Source organism: Taudactylus pleione, unplaced genomic scaffold (assembly GCF_031769625.1).
Source record: "Taudactylus pleione unplaced genomic scaffold, aTauple2 ptg000778l, whole genome shotgun sequence".
Taxonomy (NCBI): Eukaryota; Metazoa; Chordata; class Amphibia; order Anura; family Myobatrachidae; genus Taudactylus; species Taudactylus pleione.
In genome coordinates, this window is record NW_028285180.1 from 977,780 (window position 1) to 1,002,945 (window position 25,166).

A 25,166-nucleotide genomic window follows, 5' to 3' on the forward strand; every position below is an offset into this window, starting at 1 on the left:
TGGTGTTTCGCTGCCTTACAGTACGAATAAGTTGCACATTTAAAAACAAAGGGCCTGATTCAGAGCCACTCGTAAGCGGCCTCTCGTTCGCTCCGAGCGATGTTTGCCCAACTGCGCATGCGTACGGATCGTTATACGCATGCGCGAACCAGTCAGTGCGGCCGAAATTCATGTGCTCGCAAAATAGCGAATGCCTGATAATTTGAGTGACAGAAAGAGGCGTATGTGGGTGGTAACAGGGGAAGGTGCTTGAAAATGGGGAGTGGAGATCCGATCGCAGGCGTGCTTAAAGGTCAAAACGGGCGTTTTATGGGTGTGCATAATTTTAACAGCAGCGTCATTGACCACGTCACTTGGTTATTTTATAGCCAGAACTGCTCGCAAAATTGTGGTAGGAAAAACCAACCACAAGAATAGCGAGCAGTTCATACCCTGGTCGATGTACTCGATTAATCTAATAAATAGCGGACATGACGTAGGATGCGAGCGGCCAGGGGGCGTAGTTTCCCAAAAAACGACCGGAAGTTTTGTTCGCTCGTTCAGACCTAGAGGCGTGAACAGACCGCAAACAGCGAACGGTTCATTTGAATAGCCACCCCTATTTTCTGGACGAGCGAGCGCTAATTGCGTCCGGCTCTGAATCAGGCCCAAAGTCTCTAAGCTACACCGCTGGGCGCCACTCACTTGCACGACGCATCTTGTGACACATAGCATTCATTCATTAATTCATAATTCATTTTACTCCAGCAAGCAAGCAAGCAAATCCTACTATTACTGTGAGCATTATGCGAATATGCATATATTATATATGAAGAATTACGTGACCATGGCTTTTATTGAACATTATAATAACTAGAATAAAAAATAAGCCCTACTTATAAATAGTTAATATTTTCCTTTTATTGCTGCCTGTGATATTGATATTGAGGGGTTGATTCTGAATCGGAAACCGCAGGGTTTTGCATGCAGCGCACGCAAAATGATGCGAATTTGTGCATCTTTGCATCCGTCCGTCCTGTTCTGTATTCTTCATACTTTGAATTGGACGGAACTTAGGGGGATCTGGCTTTCTGTGGGGCGTTTTAGGCGGGAACTGGACAGCAACAATGCGATCGCGCCATGACATGTGGGAGTGTCATAGCAGTGTAGTGGACGTGTACATAAAGCTTTCTGCGATTCCCAGCTGTGCATATGGGGGAGGGAAGCCCATTTCTGATGGATCTTTTGCACCTAGTATGGGGTTAGGGGTGAAGCAAGTGCCGATACTAATGATGACGTTTGGGGAGGTTGGGGAGGTGAAGCAAGTGCCGATACTAATGATGACGTTTGGGGAGGTTGGCATAAAATCAGTGGGTGGCGCCGTTTCCCACTTGCAGACACATATACCCCCCACAATAGCCCTACAGAATCTGCCATTAGCATAATAAAGTGTGGCTTCTGCGGCTGCCCCCCAACTACAGCCACTGAGCCTGCGACTCAGCATCAGCCCCAGGAATCGCAGAGCAAATTCATAGTAAGAAACATTTTTCTAGCACAGTGTAGATGGAATTATAGATAGATGTGTCACAGTCTCAGGAATTTGAGTTTGTGTTCCTGGACTGGAATCTGGGTCTGGTGAATGCAGGAAGTTTGGAGGTTTGATGTAGTTCCTGCGCATAAAGTAGCTCTGTGACACTGGGACTAGGTGTCTAAAAGAAGCACTTAGATTCACAAGTGCAAGCTGTAAGGCTCTGGGCTGGAATTGGAGGATGAACTGGATTCCGGGCTGGTACCGGAGGATGAACTGGACTCTGGGCTGGTACCGGAGGATGAACTGGACTCTGGGCTGGTACCGGTGGTTGAACTGGACTCCGGACTGGTACCGGTGGATGAACTGGACTCCGGGCTGGTACCAGAGGATGAAATTGACTCCGGACTGCTACCAGAGGACGAACTGGACTCCGGGCTAGTACTGGAGGACGAACTGGAGAATACGTCCAAACGAGAATCAGAGAGTACACTGGGTCTGCTCTGAGGAACACAGGTACAGATCTCACAGGGATAGCTATGATACTTGTTGCACTGACAACCTGAATGTGCTGAGGAAATCCCATTTATAGGACCTGTCAGAAGCTGATGGGCCGAGGATCCTGATGAGAGCATTCCATTGGCTGACTTGGTCAGCTGATGAGGGCAAAGATGGCCACACCCATACACCATGGACTGCGGCTGGAGACCCACGTGGAACGCCGGACCTGTAGTGCAAATGCCCGGTGGGGAGCAGATAGAGCAGCTGAGATGGGGTCATCATCAGCAGACCGCCGGGAACCCGGAAAGCCACAGGACAGTGCCCGGACAGGTAAGCAGCGGGGTCTGTGGCTGAGGTCTCCCGAAGCGGCTGTGCCAGTACCCCCTTTTCCATGAGTGGCCACTGGACACTTTTTTTTAGAAAACTTGGAAAGAAAGGCTTTAATAAGTCTAGGAGCATGGACGTCAGATGAATTAAACCAGGCTCTTTCTTCTGGTCCATAACCCTTCCAATCGATAAGATACTGGAGACATCCGTAACCACAACGTGAGTCTAAAGTTTGCTCTGTTCCTCACTGAGTTAGTACACTAGGAGTCCTTGGAAACTCCTTTTGAAATTTGTTTAAGATCAGTAGCTTCAGGAGTGATATATGAAAATTAGGTATGCAAGGAAAGTGTGTCATTTTAGCTTGTAGGCTACTGGATTCAACACTTTTTCAATCGGGATCGGACCGATGAAACGTACCGGAGTCTGAGATTTCAGGTGGACAACCAAACTCGATCTCCCAGTTGAAGATCTGGAACTGCACATCTTTTGTGATCTGCGAACTTCTTGTATCTTGCTGAAGATTTGACTAATGAAGGATGTACTCTTTTCCAAATATCAGAAAACAATTGAAGGGTAGTCCTTGCTGCCAGAACTTCAAATACTGGTAGTAGAGGAAACTCTGGGAGCCAGGAATGATGACCAACTAGTGGAACTAGTTGAGGTATGATTATTATGGACAAATTCTGCCCAGGGTAGGAGTTCCATCCAATCGTCTTGTGCTGAAGAAATGAATAAACAAAGGAAGTGCTCCAGGCCTTGGTTGACTCTTTCAGTTTGCCCATTGGTCTGCGGGTGATATGCAGTGGAATACTTTAATTTCACTTTCAGAGCTGAACAAAGAGACTTCCAAAATCTCACCACAAACTGCACCCCCCTGTCTGAGATGATTTTGTAGAGTAATCCGTGCAATCTAAAAATTTCCTTGATAAAAAGCTGAGCAATAAGTAGAGCAGAAGGAAGTCCAACCAATGGAACGAAATGAGCCATTTTGGAGAACCTATCCACGATAACCCAAATAGTATTATGACCCTGGGAAGGAGGAAGGTCAGTAATAAAGTCCATAGACCGGTGAGTCCAAGGAGGAATGGCTAATGGTTGGAGTTGTCTGGCAGGTGCTTGTCGAGACACTTTATGTTGAGCGTACTTGACACATGAAGAGACATAAGTTTGTACATCTGCTTTCATCGTGGGCCACCAGTTTGAACGTTGAATGAATTTGAGGGTCTTTTCCACCCCAGTATGAACAGAAAAATAAGAGGCATGAGCCCACTGTAGCATATTTTTCGCGAAGATTAGGAGAAACGAACGTTTTCCCAGCAGGAGGGTCTGGAGACAACTTGATAGAAGCAAAAGAGGTTGGATTTAGAATTGAATGAGACTGATTGTTAGTTGGATCCAGATCAGAATTCATAGAATGAGAAAGGGTGTCAGCTTTTCAATTTTGTGACCCTGGATGGTAGGTGAGTTTAAAGTTGAACCTGGAGAAAAACATTGCCCATATGGCTTGCCTTGGATTTAAACAATTAACAGATTTTAAGTAGAGTAGGTTTTTGTGATCTGTGTAAATAGGTATGGGTTATTGGGCTCCCTTTAACAGATAATGCCACTCTTCCAGAGCGAGTTTGATGGAGAATAACTCTTGGTCTCCTATTGAGTAGTTCTTCTCTGCTGGGAGAAATTTCTGAAAATAAAAGCCACAGAGATGAAGCTTTTCATCTTTGAATTGTTGAATTGTTGAGAAAGTACAACTCCGACACCTTCCGTGGATGAAGGGTCGAACCATGTTTGGTTGCTTTAAAATGGGAGCAGAGATAAACACCTGTTTCAAAAGCTGAAAGGCTAAAATGGCTTCTGCAGTCCATTTGGTAGGGTCTGAACCTTTGTGAGTAAGGATTCTAATGGGCGCAACCAAAGTGGAAAAACCTTTGATGAATTTGTGATAATAGTTTGCGAAGCCCAGGAACCGCTGGATAGACTTCAAGGTTGTAGGAACAGACCAATCAAGAATGGCTTCCAGATTTTGCAGATCCATTTGACCGGTTCCAGAGATAATGTAACTGAGGAACAGGATGGAGGGAACCTCGTAGAAACTTGTGAACGATGATTCTCCAGTTCCTGAGAAAATATTAGAATGTCGTCCAGGTAGATGACAACGCTCTTGTATAGAAGATCTCAAAAATTGCATTTACAAAATGCGGAAATATGGCCGGGGAGTTACTGAGACCAAAGGGCATGACGAGGTACTCGTAGTGCCTGTCCCTGGTATTAAAGGCTGTCTTTCACTCCTCCCCGGCTCATATTCTAAACAAGTTGTATGCACCTCTTAAATCGAGTTTGGTAAATATGGAAGCACCCTTAACTCTGATGAATAATTCCATTATCAGGGGAAGAGGGTAACGATTCTTATTTGCAATGCCATTAAGACCTCTATAGTCCATACATGGGCGAAGGCCACCATCTTTCTTCTTTATGAAAAAAAATCCAGCTCCAGCTAGAGATGTGGAAGGTCATATGAAACCCGTCTCCAAATTCTCCCTAATATACTCCTACATTGCCTGAGTTTCACGCAGGGACAATGGGTATGTGTTTCCTCTTGGAGGGGTTTTTACTGGAATCAAATCAATGGGGCAATCCCAATTGTGATGGGGAGGCAAGGTATCGGCCCCCTGTTTACTAAAGACAGCTTGGTATTCTTGATAAGGTTCCGGCAGACCTTCAAGAAGGTTGAGCACAGAGGGCCACAAAGGAACCACACATCGTAGACAGTTCTTGAAACAGAAATGACTCCAAGAAGTTATCTGTAAAGTTGCCCAATTCATTTGCTAACTATATCTTTGTAACCAAGGTAAACCAAGAATAAGGACGTGAGAGGCTGTGGGGATCAATAGGAAGGATATATTTTCTGAGTGAAGTGCAACTATCCTGAATTTGAGTGGTGGAGTGAGGTGCGGAATTACTCCATTAGAGATGCGACTACCATCTATGGTGGTTAAAGTGACTGCATGAGACAAAGCTTCGATGGGAATTTGATGCTTTTGAACAAAGTCTGCAGTTACCAAATTTCCAGCAGCTCCCGAATCCAAGAGCGCAAGCACATTTTCGGAGCCTCGAGAAAGCTCTAACTGGGCATTGATGGTAGACTCAGACTTCCTACGTGACTCGATTGGAACTCCTAACTTAACCTCTCTGTCATAAGTTAGGAGGTGGTGTTTCCCGGACGGAGAGGACAGCATCTGACGATGTTGGGGAGACCCACAATACATGCAGAGATTCTTTTTGCATCTTTTTTGCTGCTCCTCAGTTGTCTAGCAAGAGCGATTGATCTGCATAGGCTTTTTGCCAGTTGAAGGAGGAGAAGCTAAACGTGGAGCTGGATGTGCTCTTTCCCGATCAGATCTGCTTCTCTAAAGAGAACGTTCTCTATGCCGCAGGTCTACTTTGTTACACAAGAAGATCAAATTATCCAGTCTGGACGGCAAGTCACGAGGCGCTAGATTGTCTTTGAGTCTCTCAGAGAGCCCGCTCCAGAATGCCGCAATCAGGGCATCCTCATTCCAACTTAGCTCTGATGCCAAGGTTCAAAATTGAATTACGTATTGGCCAACAGTCTTGCTGCCCTGACGAAGGCGTAAGATATCAGTTGAGGTGCATGATGTCCTCCCGGGCTCATCAAAGATTCTCCGGAATGTGGAGATAAACTCAGGGTAATTAGACAGAATTGGATCTAAGTTTTTCCAAAGCGGTGAGGCCCAGTCGAGTGCTTGTCCAGAAAGAAGATAATATAAGCTACTCGAGTTCTTGCTGTGGGAAAATTTGCAGCTTGCAACTCGAAAAGAATTTTGGATTGATTCAAGAAACCTCTGCATTGCTTGGGATTGCCGTCGAAATTACTTGGAGGCGAGAGTTGGAGTCGAGCAGCTGGTGATGCTGGTGGAGGAACCAGCACAGTAGCGGAGGAGGCAGGCTGAGGATTGACAGAAGTTCCAGAGACGAGAGCCTGTATACTGTCCAAGCGGATGGACATATCATGAATAAACTGCATTAGCTGCAATTGCGAAGGCTCCTGTCTGCTCCAGAACACTGACCACTTGCCAAGTCCATCATGCCAGTGTAAATTGTCATGGTCTCAGGAATTTGAGTTTGTGTTCCCGGACTGGAATCTGGGTCTGGTGCACTTGTTGCAGTCAAATGCAGGAAGTTTGGGGGTTTGATGTAATTCCTGCACATAAAGTAGCTCTGTGACCCCGGGACTTGGTGTCTGAAAGAAGCACTTAGATTCATAAGTGCAAGCTGTAAGGCTCTGGGCTGGAATTGGAGGATGAACTGGATTCCGGGCTAGTATCGGAGGATGAACTGGACTCTGGGCTGATACCGGAGGACAAACTGGACTCCGGGCTGATACCGGAGGACGAACTGGACTCCGAGCTGGTACCGGAGGATGAACTGGACTCCGGGCTGGTACCGGAGGATGAACTTGAGAATACGTCCAAACAAGAATCAGAGAGTACACCTGGTCCGCTCTGAGGAGCGCAGGTGCAGATCTCACAGGAATAGCTATGATAGCTGTTGCACTGGCAGGGAGCAGATTGAACAACTGCCCGTGCCAGAGCAGCTGAGACGGTGGCAGCATCAGCAAACCAACGGGAACCTGGAACGCCGCGGGACAGCACCCGGACAGGTAAGCAGTGAGCTCTGTGGCTGAGGTCTCCCGAAGGGGCTGTGACAAGATGTTTCCAGTTCTCCAAATATGTGATAGTTTCATTATATTTATTATATTTCATTTCAATATTCATTATATTTAATTATTATTCAATATTTCCTCACAGATTCTCATGCCAGAGATGGCTTCTCTAAGAGTGGCAGCTTTTGAGGAAGGAGGGAAATTTATTGGTCATCGGATCATTCCTATTGATGCCATCAGATCAGGTGGAGTTTTACTCTCATGCCAATATCCACTAACATTCAATATCCACTAACATCCAATATCCACTACCATCCAATATCACTAACATTCAATATCACTAACATCCAATATCACTAACATTCAATATCCACTAAACAAAATCTGATGTGTGACAGAGGTCCAGTTCAGTAGGGAATTCAGAATGCCAATTCATTTATTTCCCAAACCGTTTTATTTTTTACAGAATCCTATAATATTTTGTGCTCATTAATATGTGAAAACTGTATTATAGTTCATATATTTTGTGAAATTGTCTTGCATCAGGATAAAAAGTCCTCTGAGTACCGAACTGATACAGCACTACATATCCTCTTTAGGTGGTCTCATCGGGGGGAGTGCTTCACTTACATGAACATGTTCTCTGAGTTTCATTATTGAAGTGGGCAATGGGGTTGATGCACTTGGTGTTGAATCGTCAGTATTAACCTTTAATATATTCCTGCCTATAAACCTCTAAGATTCACCTGCCTACAACCTCTAAGACAAAAACCTGCCTATAACCTCTAAACAGAACGCTAATTGCGTACGCAGTATAACCGCAAATAAAGACAGGAGTGGAATCTGTGTTTCCAACGCACAAGTATTATTCAGGTAAAAGTACAGTCAGTTACACGCAATCTATACATACACAAGTTAGGCGTAAAAGGAAATAATACAGACCCAAGTACAGTTATACATACGCTGCGCCTCTGGACCCAGAGATAGACCTCAGACTAGATATCCTCAGTACACCCAAAATTCAGCATGAACTGGCAAACCAGTATTTGGACACATGTATTTATTCCCCCCCAGACTGAAACAGGACAAAGGGAAAACTTCCTGCTGATCTCATTGGTTCCCAGAGGAGAAGCATATGTTACGGCACATTTAACAGGTTGTTTCAAATAGACTTTCCCTGCCTCCGACAACAGGGGTCTTTCTAGTAACGCCTCCTGTAACATTCCATCAGCTAAACATTTTGTTGCTTGTAAGTTCTGCGATCCGTAACTTGAGTTTGCATGATGCGATCTCTCCACCGATAACACCGGGATGCTGTAAAAAGCGTACGCATCAGAACGAAACCAAACACACCTTGCTTATCATGTATAATACCTTAGTTATCAAAAACCTCTATTTCTTAGCATTTAAACTAACTTAACCAACTTGAATCATACAATTTGATGCTAATGGAACCTTGTGTGCGAATATGTAGTGTGTGGGTATTCGGGGTTTGGTATAAGGACGCTAGTTATTAATGGGTGAGATTTAAGTGCATAATCTCTCATACACGAAGTGAACATCCAGCAGTGTGGATGGCTGAGGGTTGTAGTTCTACATGCCCTCTGTCAGCAGGCCCCCACCTGTTGTGTGTTCAAAGGAAAACAAAACCTCTTTTGTTCTCACAGACTCTTGTGTGAAATGCAAATGTATTACCACCTCAAACTGTGGAGTTTGGGGCCATCCTGTCTAGGATTCAGACAAATCCAATTGTGTAGATCAATGCCTGGATTATATTACAATTGCCACAACTATACTTTATCTGCATCCAGGGATTCCCAATTTGTATGTAAAAATACCCATTGTCTATTCTTATTTACTTTTACTCAGAAAGCTTGTTTTTCCAGTTGCCCTTGGTAGATTAACAAAAACATTGCCATCTGTTCTTAGCTCCTGAGTTATAACTTGAATTGATGCTGGCCACAAAATGGTGTCTTGCGATCTCATTTCCAAAATGGAGTCTTACGGCCATTCGCAAGATGGCGTCGCCGCGATTAAATTTTAAACTGAACTTGTCTCAGCCAATTATTCAGCTTCGACAGTCCACCCTTTGATAGCAAACAACATGCTATCACAATCTGCTATTAGAATTTAATTTAGGCTTACATTTACATATTATTTGGTGTTATTATGGGATGGCACAAGGTGGTTCTTAATCCATCAATAATGTGTCTCTAGGTGGGGGGATAAAACTACTATTATACGCACACCGCGGATCTTGGGAGATCATGTGACAGATGTGGGAATGCACCAGTCTTATAACAGCAGTTTTGAAGGGGAATTTGAGACTTTACATTGCCTGGGTGTTCTATAAATAACATTTCAATAATATCTTCTATGCATGTCTAAATATTATACATTTAAATTATGGTACTTCCTAGCTCAGGGTTGTAGTGCAGCTCTGTATCTACCTCGGTATACATATTATCATTTCTGACCACCATCATAGTTTCATTCCTTCGTTTCACTCTGTTTTCACATTTTCCACACTTCAACACAATAGGAACACACCAGATGCATATGCCAATTACTATGATGACAATCAGTATAAGGATCAAGAATTTGCCTACGCTGGCGACCACTTCCTGGACCCACTCTCCTAGACCCGAGAACCATTTCACTGGGTTCAGCCATGACACCCATCCTTCTATCTTTTCCCCTGCTTCAGCCACTGATGCGTTATGGTTCTTAGGAAATTCCCACTTTAGCTGCAGAATCTCATCCATCTTCTGGTCTATCACCTCCTTAGGGTCGCTGGTATCATTGGTGACATAAGTGCAACACTTTACTCCAAATTGGGTGGCTAACATTACGCAATACCCTCCAGTAACAGCAGTTAAATAATTCAACACTAGCCTGTGTTGCACTAGTTCTTTCTTGTACGCTTGCAATTCTCTCCCTGTGTACCTGAATGTGTCATCGTACATCTCGGTGATATTATCTATTAATTTAGCAAGTTCCTGGATATATCTAAAATGTAATGTACCCCTAGCAATTCTGGTGGGATCCAGGGCGACTAAAACTTGGAAGCCACTTGTCTCACTGATTAACTGAGCGGCTTTATGCATATCACCAGGTATCATATTTCTCTTGCCTCTGTGTTCATATTGTGTGTGAAGATATGGTGACGGTGTGTTTTTATGTATTCCCAACATTTCAACATGTGTGAGGGTCATAACTTCTGGGACTACTCTTCCCAGATAACACAAACCTTCGGAACTCGGGGAGAGCCATTTATACGCTTTTCTTCCACATATAAAATATACATTATCAGGGAGAATATAAGGAATGGTATGCATCATTATCATTAAACACATTTCTCTTGCAAACAATCCTATCTCAGGCTCTACCATCTGGTATATGCAAGTTTCTGGTTGTATTATTTTAGCACAATAACCATCTGGTACTTTACCAATCATTTCTTTGGTGGAACTCAATGTATACCGGTACCTAAAATATTTCCCACTTGATTTAATTGAGCGTAGCAGATCATAGTTTATGGACTCATTATCAGCTCTTTGTGAGAAGGTCATCGTCTGATTATTCCCCGTCACTTCCCAACCTCCGGGTTTATTGGGGTTGGTTATGTTTAAACACAAAAGTGATTTATCTACTTGAAATTGATAGAGTTTGAAATGAGGCGGTTTGGATGAGAGGAATTTTCCATCCAATGTTTTCCCCTTTTGTAATTCTAAAATTTCCGTGATATTCAGCGGAAATGGCACCAACCCTACATTATGCTGTCCCTGTGGCACATGTGAACACACCCAGCAATCGGTTTGATTTAACACTTTGCCTACCATGCTGTGATAATCCTCTAAAGGATACCCTCCCCAGTACGGGTTATATTTAGGTTGGCACCGTTGAATACAGTTCTCATCAACTAGGGACCCACAAAACTCACAAATACAGGAATCTCCTGACGATAACCCTTCACACCTTTCCCGAGTATCCGGAATGACAGCTCTCTTAACAATAACAGTACTAAGATTGGTCAGACACTCCCCTGATTGGCATTGCACTCCTCCTTTCTCCACTCCATCAGCACTGCCATCAGCTCCTGTTTCCTCAATAGGTCCCCCATCACAGACACTGGATATTCCCGAACTGACCAGGATGGTGAACACTCTAAAAGAGAATATGAGAATGAACACGGCAGGCCCGTCCATTGTCACAACAAGACCTGCAAATTTCTCTCAGTTCAGGTATCTCACTACAACCTTTTCAATCCTCCCGGAACAAGCTCGCGAGTGACAGATCCACACTATCAGCTTTGTCTCCGACTTGTTTCTCCACCGGTTGATTGACCTTTTTGCAGTGAGTGGAATGGACCCAGGTATCTCTCTCGGCCACCTTCAAAGATGTAGCACTTGTCAGCAGCACCTGGTACGGACCTTCCCACCGATCAATCAAACAACCTGAACGTAAGAAATTTCGGATCATTACATATTCTCCTGGTTCAACATCATGGCAGTTCATTTCAGGCATATCATGGGACAACAATTTCAGTTTCTGCTGCTGTTGCTTTAACTGCTTACTCATTCATATAAGATACTTCACAGTTACCTCGTTGTTACCCTTTAGATCTTCCTGTGGACTTATAATCAAATGAGGTTGTCTACCAAACAATATTTCAAATGGGGACAGATTCAGAGGAAATCTAGGAGTGGTCCTTATACTATGTAGGACCAAAGGTAAAGCTTCTGGCCATCCCAGTCCAGTCTCCGCCATGATTTTACTTAGCTTATTTTTAATAGTCCCGTTCATCCTCTCTACCTTGGCACTGGCTTGCGGTCGGTAGGGGGTGTGAAGTCGGCTATTAATACCCATCAGCTTACACATATTTTGGAAAACATCACCTTTGAAATGAGTACCCCTGTCACTCTCGATGATTCTAGGGATACCATACCTGCATACAAATTCCTGAACTATTTTCTTGGCAGTAAACGCAGCAGTATTAGTGGCTGCTGGGTAGGCCTCAACCCAGTTAGAGAATACGTCTGTGCACACTAATACATACTTAAGGTTCCTGCAGGGTGCTAATTGGATTAAATCAATTTGTATCACCTGGAAAGGTCCATCAGTCGGTGGAATGTGGGACGGTTCGGTAGGGATCGCTTTCCCTATGTTCTTTCTCAAGCAGGTCAGACAGGACATTGCTATCTTCTCTGCTTGTGAAGAAAACTCTGATGCGCACCAGTATGCCCTCACCAACTTGCACATGCCCTGTTTACCCAGATGAGTCAGACCGTGTGCTGCTTCAGCCAGGCTGGGGTAATATGCCTTGGGGGCTACTGGCTTACCATGTCCATCCCTCCAGAGCCCGGAGGACTCTTGCCCACACCCCTTGGACTTCCAAATGGATTTTTCCTGAATTGAACACAAATTTTGCATCTCAATTAATTTCAGCATATCAATGGTTTGGAATTACATAATTGTTTCAATTGGAGAAGGCATTTTTAACCTCGCTGCCCATTTTGCAGCTTCGTCAGCTCTGTTGTTGCCCAGTGACACTGGGTCATCCTCACATGTGTGGGCTTTGCATTTAATTACTGCCACTGCTTTGGGCAGTTGGATTGCTTCTAAGAGATGTTTTATGTGTCGGGAGTGTGCAACTGGTGTGCCTGCTGCTGTCATAAAATTTCTCAGACGCCATAGGGCCCCAAAGTCGTGCACCACCCCGAACGCGTACCTCGAGTCAGTGTAAATGTTAGCAGATTTGCCTGCTGCCAGTTCACATGCTCTAGTCAGTGCTACTAACTCTGCCACCTGGGCTGAGTGAGGAGGACCGAGAGGTTTAGCTTCCATGATGTCTGTGTCATTTACAACAGCATAACCTGTACATAATTCACCTGTGTCTGTTTGTCTATGACAACTCCCATCCGTATAGAAAGTTACATCCACATTCTCTAAAGGTGTGTCATGTATGTCAGGTCTAGCAGTAAAGGTCTGATTCAGATATGTCATACAATCGTGAGTATCATCATGTCTGCCGAACTCACCTCCCGCCAGCAACTCCTCTCCTTCCACCCTTTGTACATCATGTTGTACATATGGTAGGTATGTTGCTGGATTCAGCGTACTGCAATGTTTAACAGTAATATTTGCAGGAGCGATTAGGGCTAGTTCCCATTTGGTGAACCTAGCCGAGGAGACGTGTCTGGTTTGAGCTGAGTTCAACAGGGCAGATACAGCATAGGGAGTGTAGGCAATCATATCATGGCCCAATACTACGTCCTCACTTTTACTCACCAGTAAAGCGGTAGCTGCTACACTTCTCAAACAGGTGGGGAGTGATCTTGCTACCATGTCCAATTGGGCACTGTAGTATGCTACGGGCCTACTGGCATCACCATGTTTTTGTGTAAGGACACCTGCAGCACAACCATCGGCTTCCGTACAATATAAATCAAAAGGTTTTTCATAATCGGGTATTCCCAATGCAGGAGCTTTTGTCAGACTATCCTTAAGATTAAGAAAAGCCTGTTCTGATTCCTCAGTGTGTATGACGCGATCGGGCTTTGAGGAAGAGACTAGTTCCTGTAAAGGCAAGGCCAAAATAGAAAAACCTGGTATCCACATTTGGCAATATCCACACATTCCCAAGAAGCTACGAATTTGCTGTTGATTCTGCGGCAGTGTCTTGTTTTGTATGGCCTGGATTCTATCATTTGTGAGATGTCGTAACCCCTGGGTTAGGCAGTGTCCCAAATATTTTACTCTGGGCTGACACGGCTGTAACTTGTCCTTAGCCACTTTGTGTCCTGTTTGCGAGAGATGAAGTAACAAAAGTTTAGTATCATTCACACATGACATAAAAGAGTCAGAACATAGCAATAAATTGTCCACATATTGAATTAGAACTGATCCATTGGCAGGTTGAAAAGCTTGTAAACAGTCATGCAATGCCTGGGAGAAAACCTTGGGGCAATCGTGTCCATGTATATTGCACACCTCTGTATGTGAATGCGAATAGGTACTGACAGTCAGGATGGAGAGGCACAGAGAAGAAAGCAGAGCAGAGGTCAATGACAGTGAAATGGGTTGAAGTTGGTGGCATCTGCATCAGGATGACAGCTGGATTTGGCACTACAGGGAATTGGCTCTCTACTACCTTATTAACACCTCTAAGGTCTTGTACCAGCCTATAACCCCTCCCACCACTCTTCTTTACTGGAAAGATGGGACTGTTGGCTACACTAGCTGTACGAACTAAAATTCCTTGTTGCAATAATCACTCGATTATTGGAAACACCCCTAGTTCCACTTCCTGTTTAAGTGGGTACTGGGGAATTTTTGGAGCTTGCCTACCGCTTTTTAAGTTTCTCATTACCGGGCTTAAGTTTGCCATTAATCCAGTGTCCTGTCCATCTTTTGTCCAAAGGGAATCTGGAATTTGGGACAACATTTCATCTACTTGTGATGGATTTTCTTTTAAAACTGTAGAGTGGTACATTATCCTTTGAGGGGTGTCTAACATATCCCGCACCTCGTATACCATTCTCTATGGGATATCTAAATATACACCATCAGGGGTGCAATATATGACACATCCCATTTTACATAACAAGTCTCTGCCCAGCAGGTTAGTAGGAGCCGCGGGAGCCAGAAGAAAAGAATGTCTGGTATGCAACGGCCCAATACTAACCTCTGCGGGCCTTGTTAAAGGATAACGTTCCACTTTACCTGTCACACCCATTGTTGGTATTGTCTCGTTGGTCACCTGTAAATTAACGGGAGATTTCATCACTGACTTGGTCGCCCCTGTGTCTACAAGAAAAGGATATTCAGTACCAGCTACATCAACCATCAAGACCGGTTCTTCCCTAGTACTTCCCGTTAACCTGACTATCTGTAGACTACAGGTATGACCTGACCCCTAGCGTTGGCTACCATTCTCCAATAAAGCATTTACGGCTACAATTGAAGCTGGTGTTTGCTGAGCATTTGCTGGTCTCTGTGCATATCCCTTATGGGGATATCCAGATTTTCCTTGATGTGGGGTCCATACTCTTTTTACTGTGCAATTTCTACTTAAGTGTCCTGTTTGTTTGCAATTAAAACATGTCCGTGATTCAGGTGAAAGCGTGTGTTGTTGTGAAGTTTGAGCAGAGGGTAAAGGTGGTGGATATGGGTAAGGATAGGGAGGGTAAGGGTATTGTGGGGGAAAAGACGTGGGTGGATATCCTGGGACCTGTGGTTGCATTGGGTTAGTGGGATAGAATTGTGTTTGTTGTTGAGTGGGGTTAGTGAGAGCAACTTGTTCTGACATGAGTGTGTGTGCAAGTGCAAGCGTGTCTGTTGGCTGTGATGTTAACGTCATTCTCTCCAGAGCTTGTATACTGACAGCCATTAATTTTTCGCTCTGGGTCTCCCTCTTTTTTGAGATGTTTTTGTCATGTTCTATGGCAGACTCTATGAGGTTATCTATTGTAAGTCCCCGCCAGCCAGGCTGTGAGGTCTGAACCCGAGTTTTTAAATTCTCTTTTAACCCATCCATTAATATCGTGACTATCATTCCCCTGTGGTGAATGCTATCTTTAATCTCTTCTATCCTAGTGTACTGGGTGATAGACTGCAGAGCCCGGTCGCAATATTCTTCTGCAGTTTCACTCTCCTTTTGTTTGATTGTGAAGATTTTGTTCCAGTTAACTACTACTGGAAAATATACACCCAATTGAGTCACAATGCGGGAAATGTTACCTTGGTTTACTTGGTCTGTTAAGGGAACGTCGCCATCCAATACACAGTCCGTGATAAATTTTGTCACGTCGGTATTGCGTGGCAGGCAGGCCCTTAACACCACACGCCAATCTTTATTTGTGGGCTCATGAGAACTACCCAAATTTCTCAAAAATCTTTGACATTTGGCTAATTCTTTTTTTGGATCAGGGAAATCATTTATGATGGAATTTAGTTCTGCCCTTGTCCATGGACAATGCATCACTACTTCCCTCGTGGGTACTACACCGTTTGCATTAGGGGTGTGCACCGGCCACTTTTCATGTTTTGTGTTTTGGTTTTGGATCTGGATCTTTCTTCGTGTTTTGGATCTGGATTGGTTTTGCCAAAACCACCCTTCCGTGTTTTGGGTTCTGGGTTTTGTGTTTTGGATCTGTATTTTTTTTTAAAAAAGCATAAAAACAGCTAAAATCACAGAATTTGTGGGTTTTTCTGCTCCTATGCTATTATTAACCTCAATAACCTTCATTTCCACTCATTTCCAGTCTATTCTGAACACCTCACACTATTGTTTTTATGGCCAAAAGGTTGCACCGAGGTAGCTGGATGACTATGCTAAGCGACACGAGTGGGCGGCACAAACACGTGGCCCATCTAGGAGTGACACTGCAGTGGCAGACAGGATGGCAGTTTGAAAAACTAGGCCCCAAACAGTACATACTGCAAAGAAAAAAAAGAGGTGCAAGATGGAATTGTCCTTGGGCCCTCCCACCCACCCTTATGTTGTATAAATAGGACATGCACACTTAACAAACCAATCATTTCAGCGCCAGGGTCTGCCACATGACTGTGGCTGAAATGATTGGTTCGTTTGGGCCCCCACAAAACAAGCTGGCAATTAATGTGTCCCTGCACAAACTGGTTCTACGGAGGCAAGATGTCGTCCTCATCCTCCTCATCCACCGATTCCTTGGATAAAACAGGAAAAAGGGATTTAGGTGACCCTGGACTGCTTACGGTCTGAGCCAAAGTTTCTGAACTTGACAGTAACTTTTTATGAACGCGCTGCAGGTGCCGTATAAGGGAGGATGTTCCTAGGTGGTTAACGTCCCTACCCCTACTTATTTCACCTTTACATATGGTACATATGGCAAGACAGTTGTTGTCCGGATTTGGATAGAAATATTGCCAGACCAAAGAGGTGGAATGTTTGGTCTTCTGCCCAGGCATGACCGTGATGGGCTTTTTCATCCCATGGACAACAACTGTCTCCCCCGGAGCCTGATTTAAACAAACCACATCACCATCAGAATCCTCCTCGCCAACTTCCTCCTCAGTGCCAGCTACACCAGTATCCTCATCCTGTTGTACTTCAACAGTGACATCTTCAATTTGCATATCAGCAAGTGGACTGTGGGTGCTCCTTTCAGCACTTGCAGGGGGCGTGCAAATGGTGGAAAGAGCCACCTCTTCCCGTCCAGTGATGGGAAGGTCAGGCATCGCAACCGCCAGCACACTTGGACTCTCCTTGGGGATTTGTGATATCTTCTTAGAACGCACAGTTCTTCGCTGTGCTTTTGCCAGCTTAACTCGTTTGATTTTTTTAGCGGGAGGAGGGCTTCCATCGTCATGTGAAGCTGAACCACTAGTCATGAACATAGGGAAAGACCTTAGCCGTTCCTTGCCACTCCGTGTCGTAAATGGCTTATTGGCAAGTTTACGTTTCTCTTCAGATGATTTAAATGTTTTTTTCAAGGTCATTTTCCTGAACTTTGTCATTTGGTATTGTATGTGCCCTCTACTATGACATTGGGCATCGGCCTTGGCAGACGACGTTGATGGCATGTTATCGTCTATGTCATGACTAGTGGCAGCAGCTTCAGCACTAGGAGGAAGTGGTTCTTGATCTTTCCCTATTTTATTTTTATCTGAGAAAGTTTGGTCCTCCATTTATGTTATATTGATATATACGTGCGGCTAAGGCGCACACAAACACAGAAAATAATTTTTTATTTTTGTTGGAGACTAGTGCACTTTGTGGGTTACACCACCCTTTAAGAAATGAGCCAGCCGGCCCTTTACTTATGGGACACAGGCGCACGCTTGGCACTACTTTGTTGATGCACGTGCGGCTACTGCGCACACAATTCACAAACACAGAAAATATTTTTTTATTTGGTTTGGACTGGAGTGTACTTTGGGGGTTACAGCACCCTTTAACGGTCAAGCCAGGCGGCCCTTTACTTATGACACAGGTGCACGCTTGGCACTACTTTGTTGATGCACGTGCGGCTACTGCGCACACAATTCACAAACACAGAAAAAATTTTTTTATTTGGTTTGGAGTGTACTTTGGGGGTTACAGCACCCTTTAACGGTCAAGCCAGCCGGCCCTTTACTTATGACACAGGCGCACGCTTGGCACTACTTTGTTGATGCACGTGCGGATACTGCGCACACAATTCACAAACACAGAAAATATTTTTTTATTTGGTTTGGAGTGTACTTTGGGAGTTACAGCACCCTTTAACGGTCAAGCCAGCCGGCCCTTTACTTATGACACAGGCGCACGCTTGGCACTACTTTGTTGATGCACGTGCGGCTACTGCGCACACAATTCACAAACACAGAAAATATTTTTTTATTTGGTTTGGACTGGAGTGTACTTTGGGGGTTACAGCACCCTTTAACGGTCAAGCCAGGCGGCCCTTTACTTATGACACAGGTGCACGCTTGGCACTAGTTTGTTGATGCACGTGCGGCTACTGCGCACACAATTCACAAACACAGAAAAAATATTTTTTTTTTAACACTTGGGGGGAGCACCCCTGACGAACAGAGCACCCCCTGGACAACACTACAGCACCCCTTTAGGACTGGGACACTGCACAGGACTTTGGAGTGGACACAGCCCCTATGGACAACTGACTGCACAACACAGTCCAGCCAGCCCCTATGGACTTTGAAGTAGTGGACACAGCCCCTATTAACAACAGCAGCACAGCACAACACAGCCAGCCCCTATGGACTTTGAAGTAGTGGACACAGCCCCTATGGACAACAGCAACACAGCGCAGCACAGCACAGCACAACACTACTCTGCACTACACTACACTACATAGCCCAGCCAGCCCTAACTCCCACCCTCCCTCTTCACTGTCCACAGCCGAGTGAGAAAATGGCGCCAACGCGGGTACCTTATATAGGATCCAAAACCCGCGAGACTCGGAAGGCGGGATGATGACGTTTTGCCTCGATTTCAGAATCCGAGTCAGGCGGGAAAAGTCGAGCCTGACTCGGATCGGACTCGGATCGGGGGGGCTCGGGGGGGTTCGGATTTCAGAAATCCGAACCCGCTCACCCCTAGTTTGCATCCGCATTTCCATTCGGAACAGTTATTGTCCGAATGGGATGCAGACCGGCAGCGCTGCTGCCTCTGACCTGGTTACCTGGCTGGGGGTTTAATCTGCTGCTGCTACGTATGGTATTAACAACTTCCTCAATGGGTGCAGAGTGTATTAACACTTCCCTTGCTGTTACCGATGGAGATGGCGGCACCACCCGTGATTGTGGTGATGCAGCATCTATCATTTGCACAGCATGGGAAATGGCAGACATTACAATAGGCTCATCTTCTACATCATAAACATTTTCTTTATGGTTACTTAAGAGGGGGTACAAATTACTTGTTACATTTTTATTGGTATTTTTGGTAACTGTACTTGCACCTCCATCCACATAAGGTGGGGGAGGTGAGCGTGAACTGCTGGCAATACTCTCCACGACGCTACTTTGCCGCACGTGCGCGCCAATTTGCGGCTCGCCCGTATTGCAACTCAGCGTCGTGGATGTATTTTCTGGCAATGCGTTCGCAACGCTAGTTTGCGTCGTTTGCACATTTTTAAGCCAAGCATCCCCTTCATGCTGCCATATTTTTAAACATTTAAAATACTTATTCTTTTTCTCTCGGGATCGCACCATACTGATGTGATCCTGGACATTATCTAACACATTTTTGTCAAAACTACCAATTCTGGGAAACGGTCTAACACTCTTTCTCGTCATATTAAACCATATATCACAATACCTTATTGCATAAGTACCGTACTTAGTATGCATGATACGACGGGCCGACCCGATCGGCGCTTCCATTAGCAGCACATCATTGTCTAACATCTCTACTGTTTGCGTGGCTCCCATTCTGAGACAACTCCTATGCTTTTCAATAAAAATTTAAGCTGGTGAAAGACTATCAAGATACTTTCACTTACCTGTGAACGATTTAAGTCGGCGGCGTCCACACACCTGGATAAGATTTGATAAGGCAACTTCCACACCCGGATAAGCTTTAGTAAGGCAACTTTCAGACCTATGAGAGTTTGTATGTCGGCCACTCTCACGCACCTCTATACAACAAAGACAACATGTACACCTGCTACTGTTTAGAACGGTAAAGCTGCTTACCGAGCGACTAGGCTAACCCTTGCACCTAGCCCTTAAGGATCATACGGTACCCTTAACTTTAGGGAATAAATTACCCCTACCAGCAATACACTCACTATTACACACTTTTTCCTGCGCAGAAAATAAACGTTAACCCAGATATTGGTAGATAGAAAAAAAATTTAAACCTCAATGGCTTTGTTCAAACACGTGGCAGCAGAACCGGAAGTGTGTATACGCTATTGTGCGATCGGCCGCATACACAATTATGCGACTACCACACAAGCGTATAATTACTTTTTTAACTGCGTACGCAAAAATGCGTTTTAGCTGCATACGCAATACTGCAGCACCCCTCTAAACACAAGGTTCTATCAACAGAGGAAAACAAACTTTTTTTTTTCCTCTCTTGTCCCTGGATTCTAATCAGCGCTTCCTCTACACAATAACCGGCAGTACGCTCTCAGCAACACTGTGGTAATGAAAGACTAATGCGTCTCTCAAAAGGCGCCTCCACCCTTTTGCTGAGAGAGGACTGACCGAGTGTTATCGTGTATCAGATAGTGTGATAAACCTATGAGCCCCCAACTGTTGAATCGTCAGTATTAACCTTTAATATATTCCTGCCTATAAACCTCTAAGATTCACCTGCCTAGAACCTCTAAGACAAAAACCTGCCTATAACATCTAAACAGAACGCTAATTGCGTACGCAGTATAACCGCAAATAAAGACAAGAGTGGAATCTGTGTTTCCAACGCACAAGTATTATTCAGGTAAAAGTACAGTCAGTTACACGCAATCTATACATACACAAGTTAGGCGTAAAAGGAAATAATACAGACCCAAGTACAGTTATACATACGCTGCGCCTCTGGACCCAGAGATAGACCTCAGACTAGATATCCTCAGTACACCCAAAATTCAGCATGAACTGGCAAACCAGTATTTGGACACATGTATTTATTCCCCCCCAGACTGAAACAGGGCAAAGGGAAAACTTCCTGCTGATCTCATTGGTTCCCAGAGGAGAAGCATATGTTACGGCACATTTAACAGGTTGTTTCAAATAGACTTTCCCTGCCTCCGACAACAGAGGTCTTTCTAGTAACGCCTCCTGTAACATTCCATCAGCTAAACATTTTGTTGCTTGTAAGTTCTGCGATCCGTAACTTGAGTTTGCATGATGCGATCTCTCCACCGATAACACCGGGATGCTGTAAAAAGCGTACGCATCAGAACGAAACCAAACACACCTTGCTTATCATGTATAATACCTTAGTTATCAAAAACCTCTATTTTTTAGCATTTAAACTAACTTAACCAACTTGAATCATACAATTTGATGCTAATGGAACCTTGTGTGCGAATATGTAGTGTGTGGGTATTCGGGGTTTGGTATAAGGACGCTAGTTATTAATGGGTGAGATTTAAGTGCATAATCTCTCATACACGAAGTGAACATCCAGCAGTGTGGATGGCTGAGGGTTGTAGTTCTACATGCCCTCTGTCAGCAGGCCCCCACCTGTTGTGTGTTCAAAGGAAAACAAAACCTCTTTTGTTCTCACAGACTCTTGTGTGAAATGCAAATGTATTACCTCAAGCTGTGGAGTTTGGGGCCATCCTGTCTAGGATTCAGACAAATCCAATTGTGTAGATCAATGCCTGGATTATATTACAATTGCCACAACTATACTTTATCTGCATCCAGGGATTCCCAATTTGTATGTAAAAATACCCATTGTCTATTCTTATTTACTTTTACTCAGAAAGCTTGTTTTTCCAGTTGCCCTTGGTAGATTAACAAAAACATTGCCATCTGTTCTTAGCTCCTGAGTTATAACTTGAATTGACGCTGGCCACAAAATGGTGTCTTGCGATCTCATTTCCAAAATGGAGTCTTGCGGCCATTCGCAAGATGGCGTCGCCGTGATTAAATTTTAAACTGAACTTGTCTCAGCCAATTATTCAGCTTCGACATTGGTGATGCAATTCGCTGTAAATTTCATCAACATGGCCCCGCTCTGTGCTGTGATATTCTGCGGATTACAGCATTGCACAGAGGAAGGGCCATGATGAAGTGAATCGCATCACCATGCCCACTGCACTTGCTGTTTCAACTGCTGGGAGGGGAGGTTCCAAAGGTTAATAGTGTGATATATTTACACGCACAAAAATTGACAACTTAACTCCAAATGGCCTAGAATGCTCTGATTTGCCTATTTACACATCCCTTTATACATCATACAGACTTACCATCTTTGGAGCTGATTCAGACCCGCTCGCTAGGATGCGTTTGGTCGATATTTGCAATCTGCGCATGCGTATGCATCATAATGCGCGTGCGCGAACCACTGCGAAAGATCGGGAAGCGTTCGCTCGCCCAGCATAGACAGCCAGCTGAATGAGTGAGAGGAGAGGCCATTTGTGGGTGGTGACAGGGGCTGGCCACTATAAACGGGGGAGTGGAGGTACGAACGCAGGTGTGCCTGAGCATCTCAACGCCGTTTCAGAGACGTGCATAATTAATAGGCAACGTCATTGTCACCTGGTTGAATTTCACACTGAAGTGATCGCAGTGCTTGTGATGATGTGTGCAAGTGAGCGTCTTATGAATGGCTGGTGGGCATCTGCATACACAAAGTGATCACACGCCAAGACATAGTGGACGTGCTTATGCCTTGCCGTGCGATCGCCTGCCTTGCTGGCCGTGCACTGGATTTGCATACGCTGGGTGCGAGCGAACGCATCTTGCAAGCGGGTCTGAATGAGCTCCTTTGTTCCCACAACCCATTGTAAGTGCAGGTGGATAGCACAGAAAAGAAAACTCTCATTCTTCAGACGTTAGATTAGAGAACACAATGTATACACCATTGCTTTATTAACAGAATCTTATTTTGTATTTGTTACCAGGTTACCATCACATGTGCCTTCGAAGTGAAAGTAACATGCCACTCACGATGCCCAGTTTGTTTGTGTATGTGGAGGTGAAAGACTATGTGCCAGATACCTGGGCAGGTATGACCAACATGTCACTCACAATAAATATCTACAAATACTTCCACCTTTTGTATTCCCTGTCTTAGTAGAATGCTAAAGGCCCCTGTACCCCAGTGCCCCACATTCTACCCACTCTCACCCCTACCCCACACATTTCCCCATCACTAACAACATCCACTATACATATATTGTATCTGCTTTCTCTGTCTGTCTAGCAGTGCCCAAACTACGAAGTTTAACTGCTAAATCTGCATCACAATGAATGTAATGTACATAGATGTGCGGCCCTAAGACAGTATAGCATATATAAGTCACAGCTGGATCCTCAGGGCCTACCCTTAAGCAGTGCCAATGCTGTCCTAGCTATATATTCAGTATGGTCTTATTGTTCATCTTCTTATTCCTATGTGTAGAGTTGCTGCCATCTCTTTTTGGAAGCCTCTTTCTCTTACATAGGAAGTAATTGGAATGTTGTCACACTTTGGTTTGCAGAACTCACACATGCCCTCTCCAATCCCATCAAAGCCTTCAAAGTACATGAGAAGTCAATAAAGATGAATAACAAAGCAGTGTCTGCTGATGAGGTAAGGGTGCCAGCAACAGTTTCACCAACAGTTCTCGGAAAGATTAATAGACTAGTAATGTACAAAGTATAAAACTTTATGAAAAGTGGTGCAGGGAACTCTTTGTGCTTCAGATCTATTGGTCAGTGGGTTGTGTTTATGTTCCGTTATAACAAATCTATACATTAACAACCCCCTGATATTTATACCTCTAAATACACAGGTTACTTAATGGTAGGTACCCAGTGCCTCACCGATGCATCCTGTCCCCTTATTTTCATTTTATATTTCTCTCTGTCCTCTGTTTTAAATTATTAGTCCTGGGTAAACATGTGATGTATTTAACTACCAACTGTGTGGGATGGGAAGCAGTCGGGAAGCCGACGGACGTAATCCCGACTGCCGACTTCCCGACTGCTTAATCCCGGCAAGGCACTAATGACAGGCATCAAAATCCCAACGCCTGTCATTAGACCTTCGCCGGGATCCCAACACTCGGCTTACCGATCGAATGTAAACCGGGCGCCGGGTGCGGACAGCCACGGGTTGGGGAGGGTTAGGTTTAGGGCTCCCGGGGGGACTTAGGGTTAGGCACCCCCCCGGGAGGTTAGGGTTAGGCTAGGGGAAGGGGGGTAAGGGTTAGGTTTTAACACTTGAGGGGGCTCACGTGCAGTGGCCTCCCTCTGAGCAGCAGACCACCACTCTTTTTGAATTGCCTCTGGCAAGTGGGTGTCCCCTCATACATGCCACCATCTTACCAGTGATATTCAGAGGATGGTGCATGTGGACAAGATACAGTAGCAAAGGCTCTGGCACATACCAGAGTTTTTGCTTTTATTATGTAGCACCAATATCTTCCCGAAGATGTCACTGCAGATGGTGCGGCGTAGAATGAGGGACCCAGTTGCCAACACCAGTTAGATATGCCCCGGGTGCAGGGCCCATGTGCACTGCACACCTTGCACCCATTATAGATATGCCTACGTGCATGGCCACCATCAGGGAGGGACTGCCGGGCCCCCAGTCCCTTGTCCGGTTTAGAGAGGGGGTCCGGGCGGCAGCGGCAAGCTGGCAAGGAAGAGCATCGGCTCTGCGGCATGTGAACTATGGAGCCGGCCGCGAGCCAATCACAGCTCGCGGAACGGCAGCCAATCAGGAGCGGCTGCACCAGATTGGCTGCTGTTCTGCGAGCTTTGATTGGCTCACGGCCAGCTACATAGTTCACAAGCTGCAGTGCCAATGCTCTCTCTCCATGCCTGCCGCCCAGGTATGTTGATCCTACTAGATAAGATTGGATCACGGCCAGCTCATAGTTCACATGCTGCAGCACCAGTGCCCCCCTCGAGTCCAGCCAGTCTTCCCTGCACTGCCCCTCCAGTCCAGGCAGCCTGCCCACCCCCCAGTCCAGCCAGCCATCATGCCTT

The 25,166-nt window shown here is 45.0% G+C and overlaps 1 protein-coding gene across 1 annotated transcript in view; it reads left to right on the forward strand.

Annotated features, from left to right (window-relative positions):
• Positions 1-25,166, forward strand: part of LOC148475109 (1-phosphatidylinositol 4,5-bisphosphate phosphodiesterase beta-2-like) — a 322,551-nt gene that overhangs the window by 246,008 nt on the left and 51,377 nt on the right. The window contains exons 21-23 of the mRNA XM_088457722.1: positions 7,162-7,261; positions 23,093-23,197; positions 23,672-23,763. Of these exons, the coding sequence (XP_088313848.1) occupies positions 7,162-7,261; positions 23,093-23,197; positions 23,672-23,763 (297 nt within the window). The remainder of the gene's footprint in view (positions 1-7,161; positions 7,262-23,092; positions 23,198-23,671; positions 23,764-25,166) is intronic.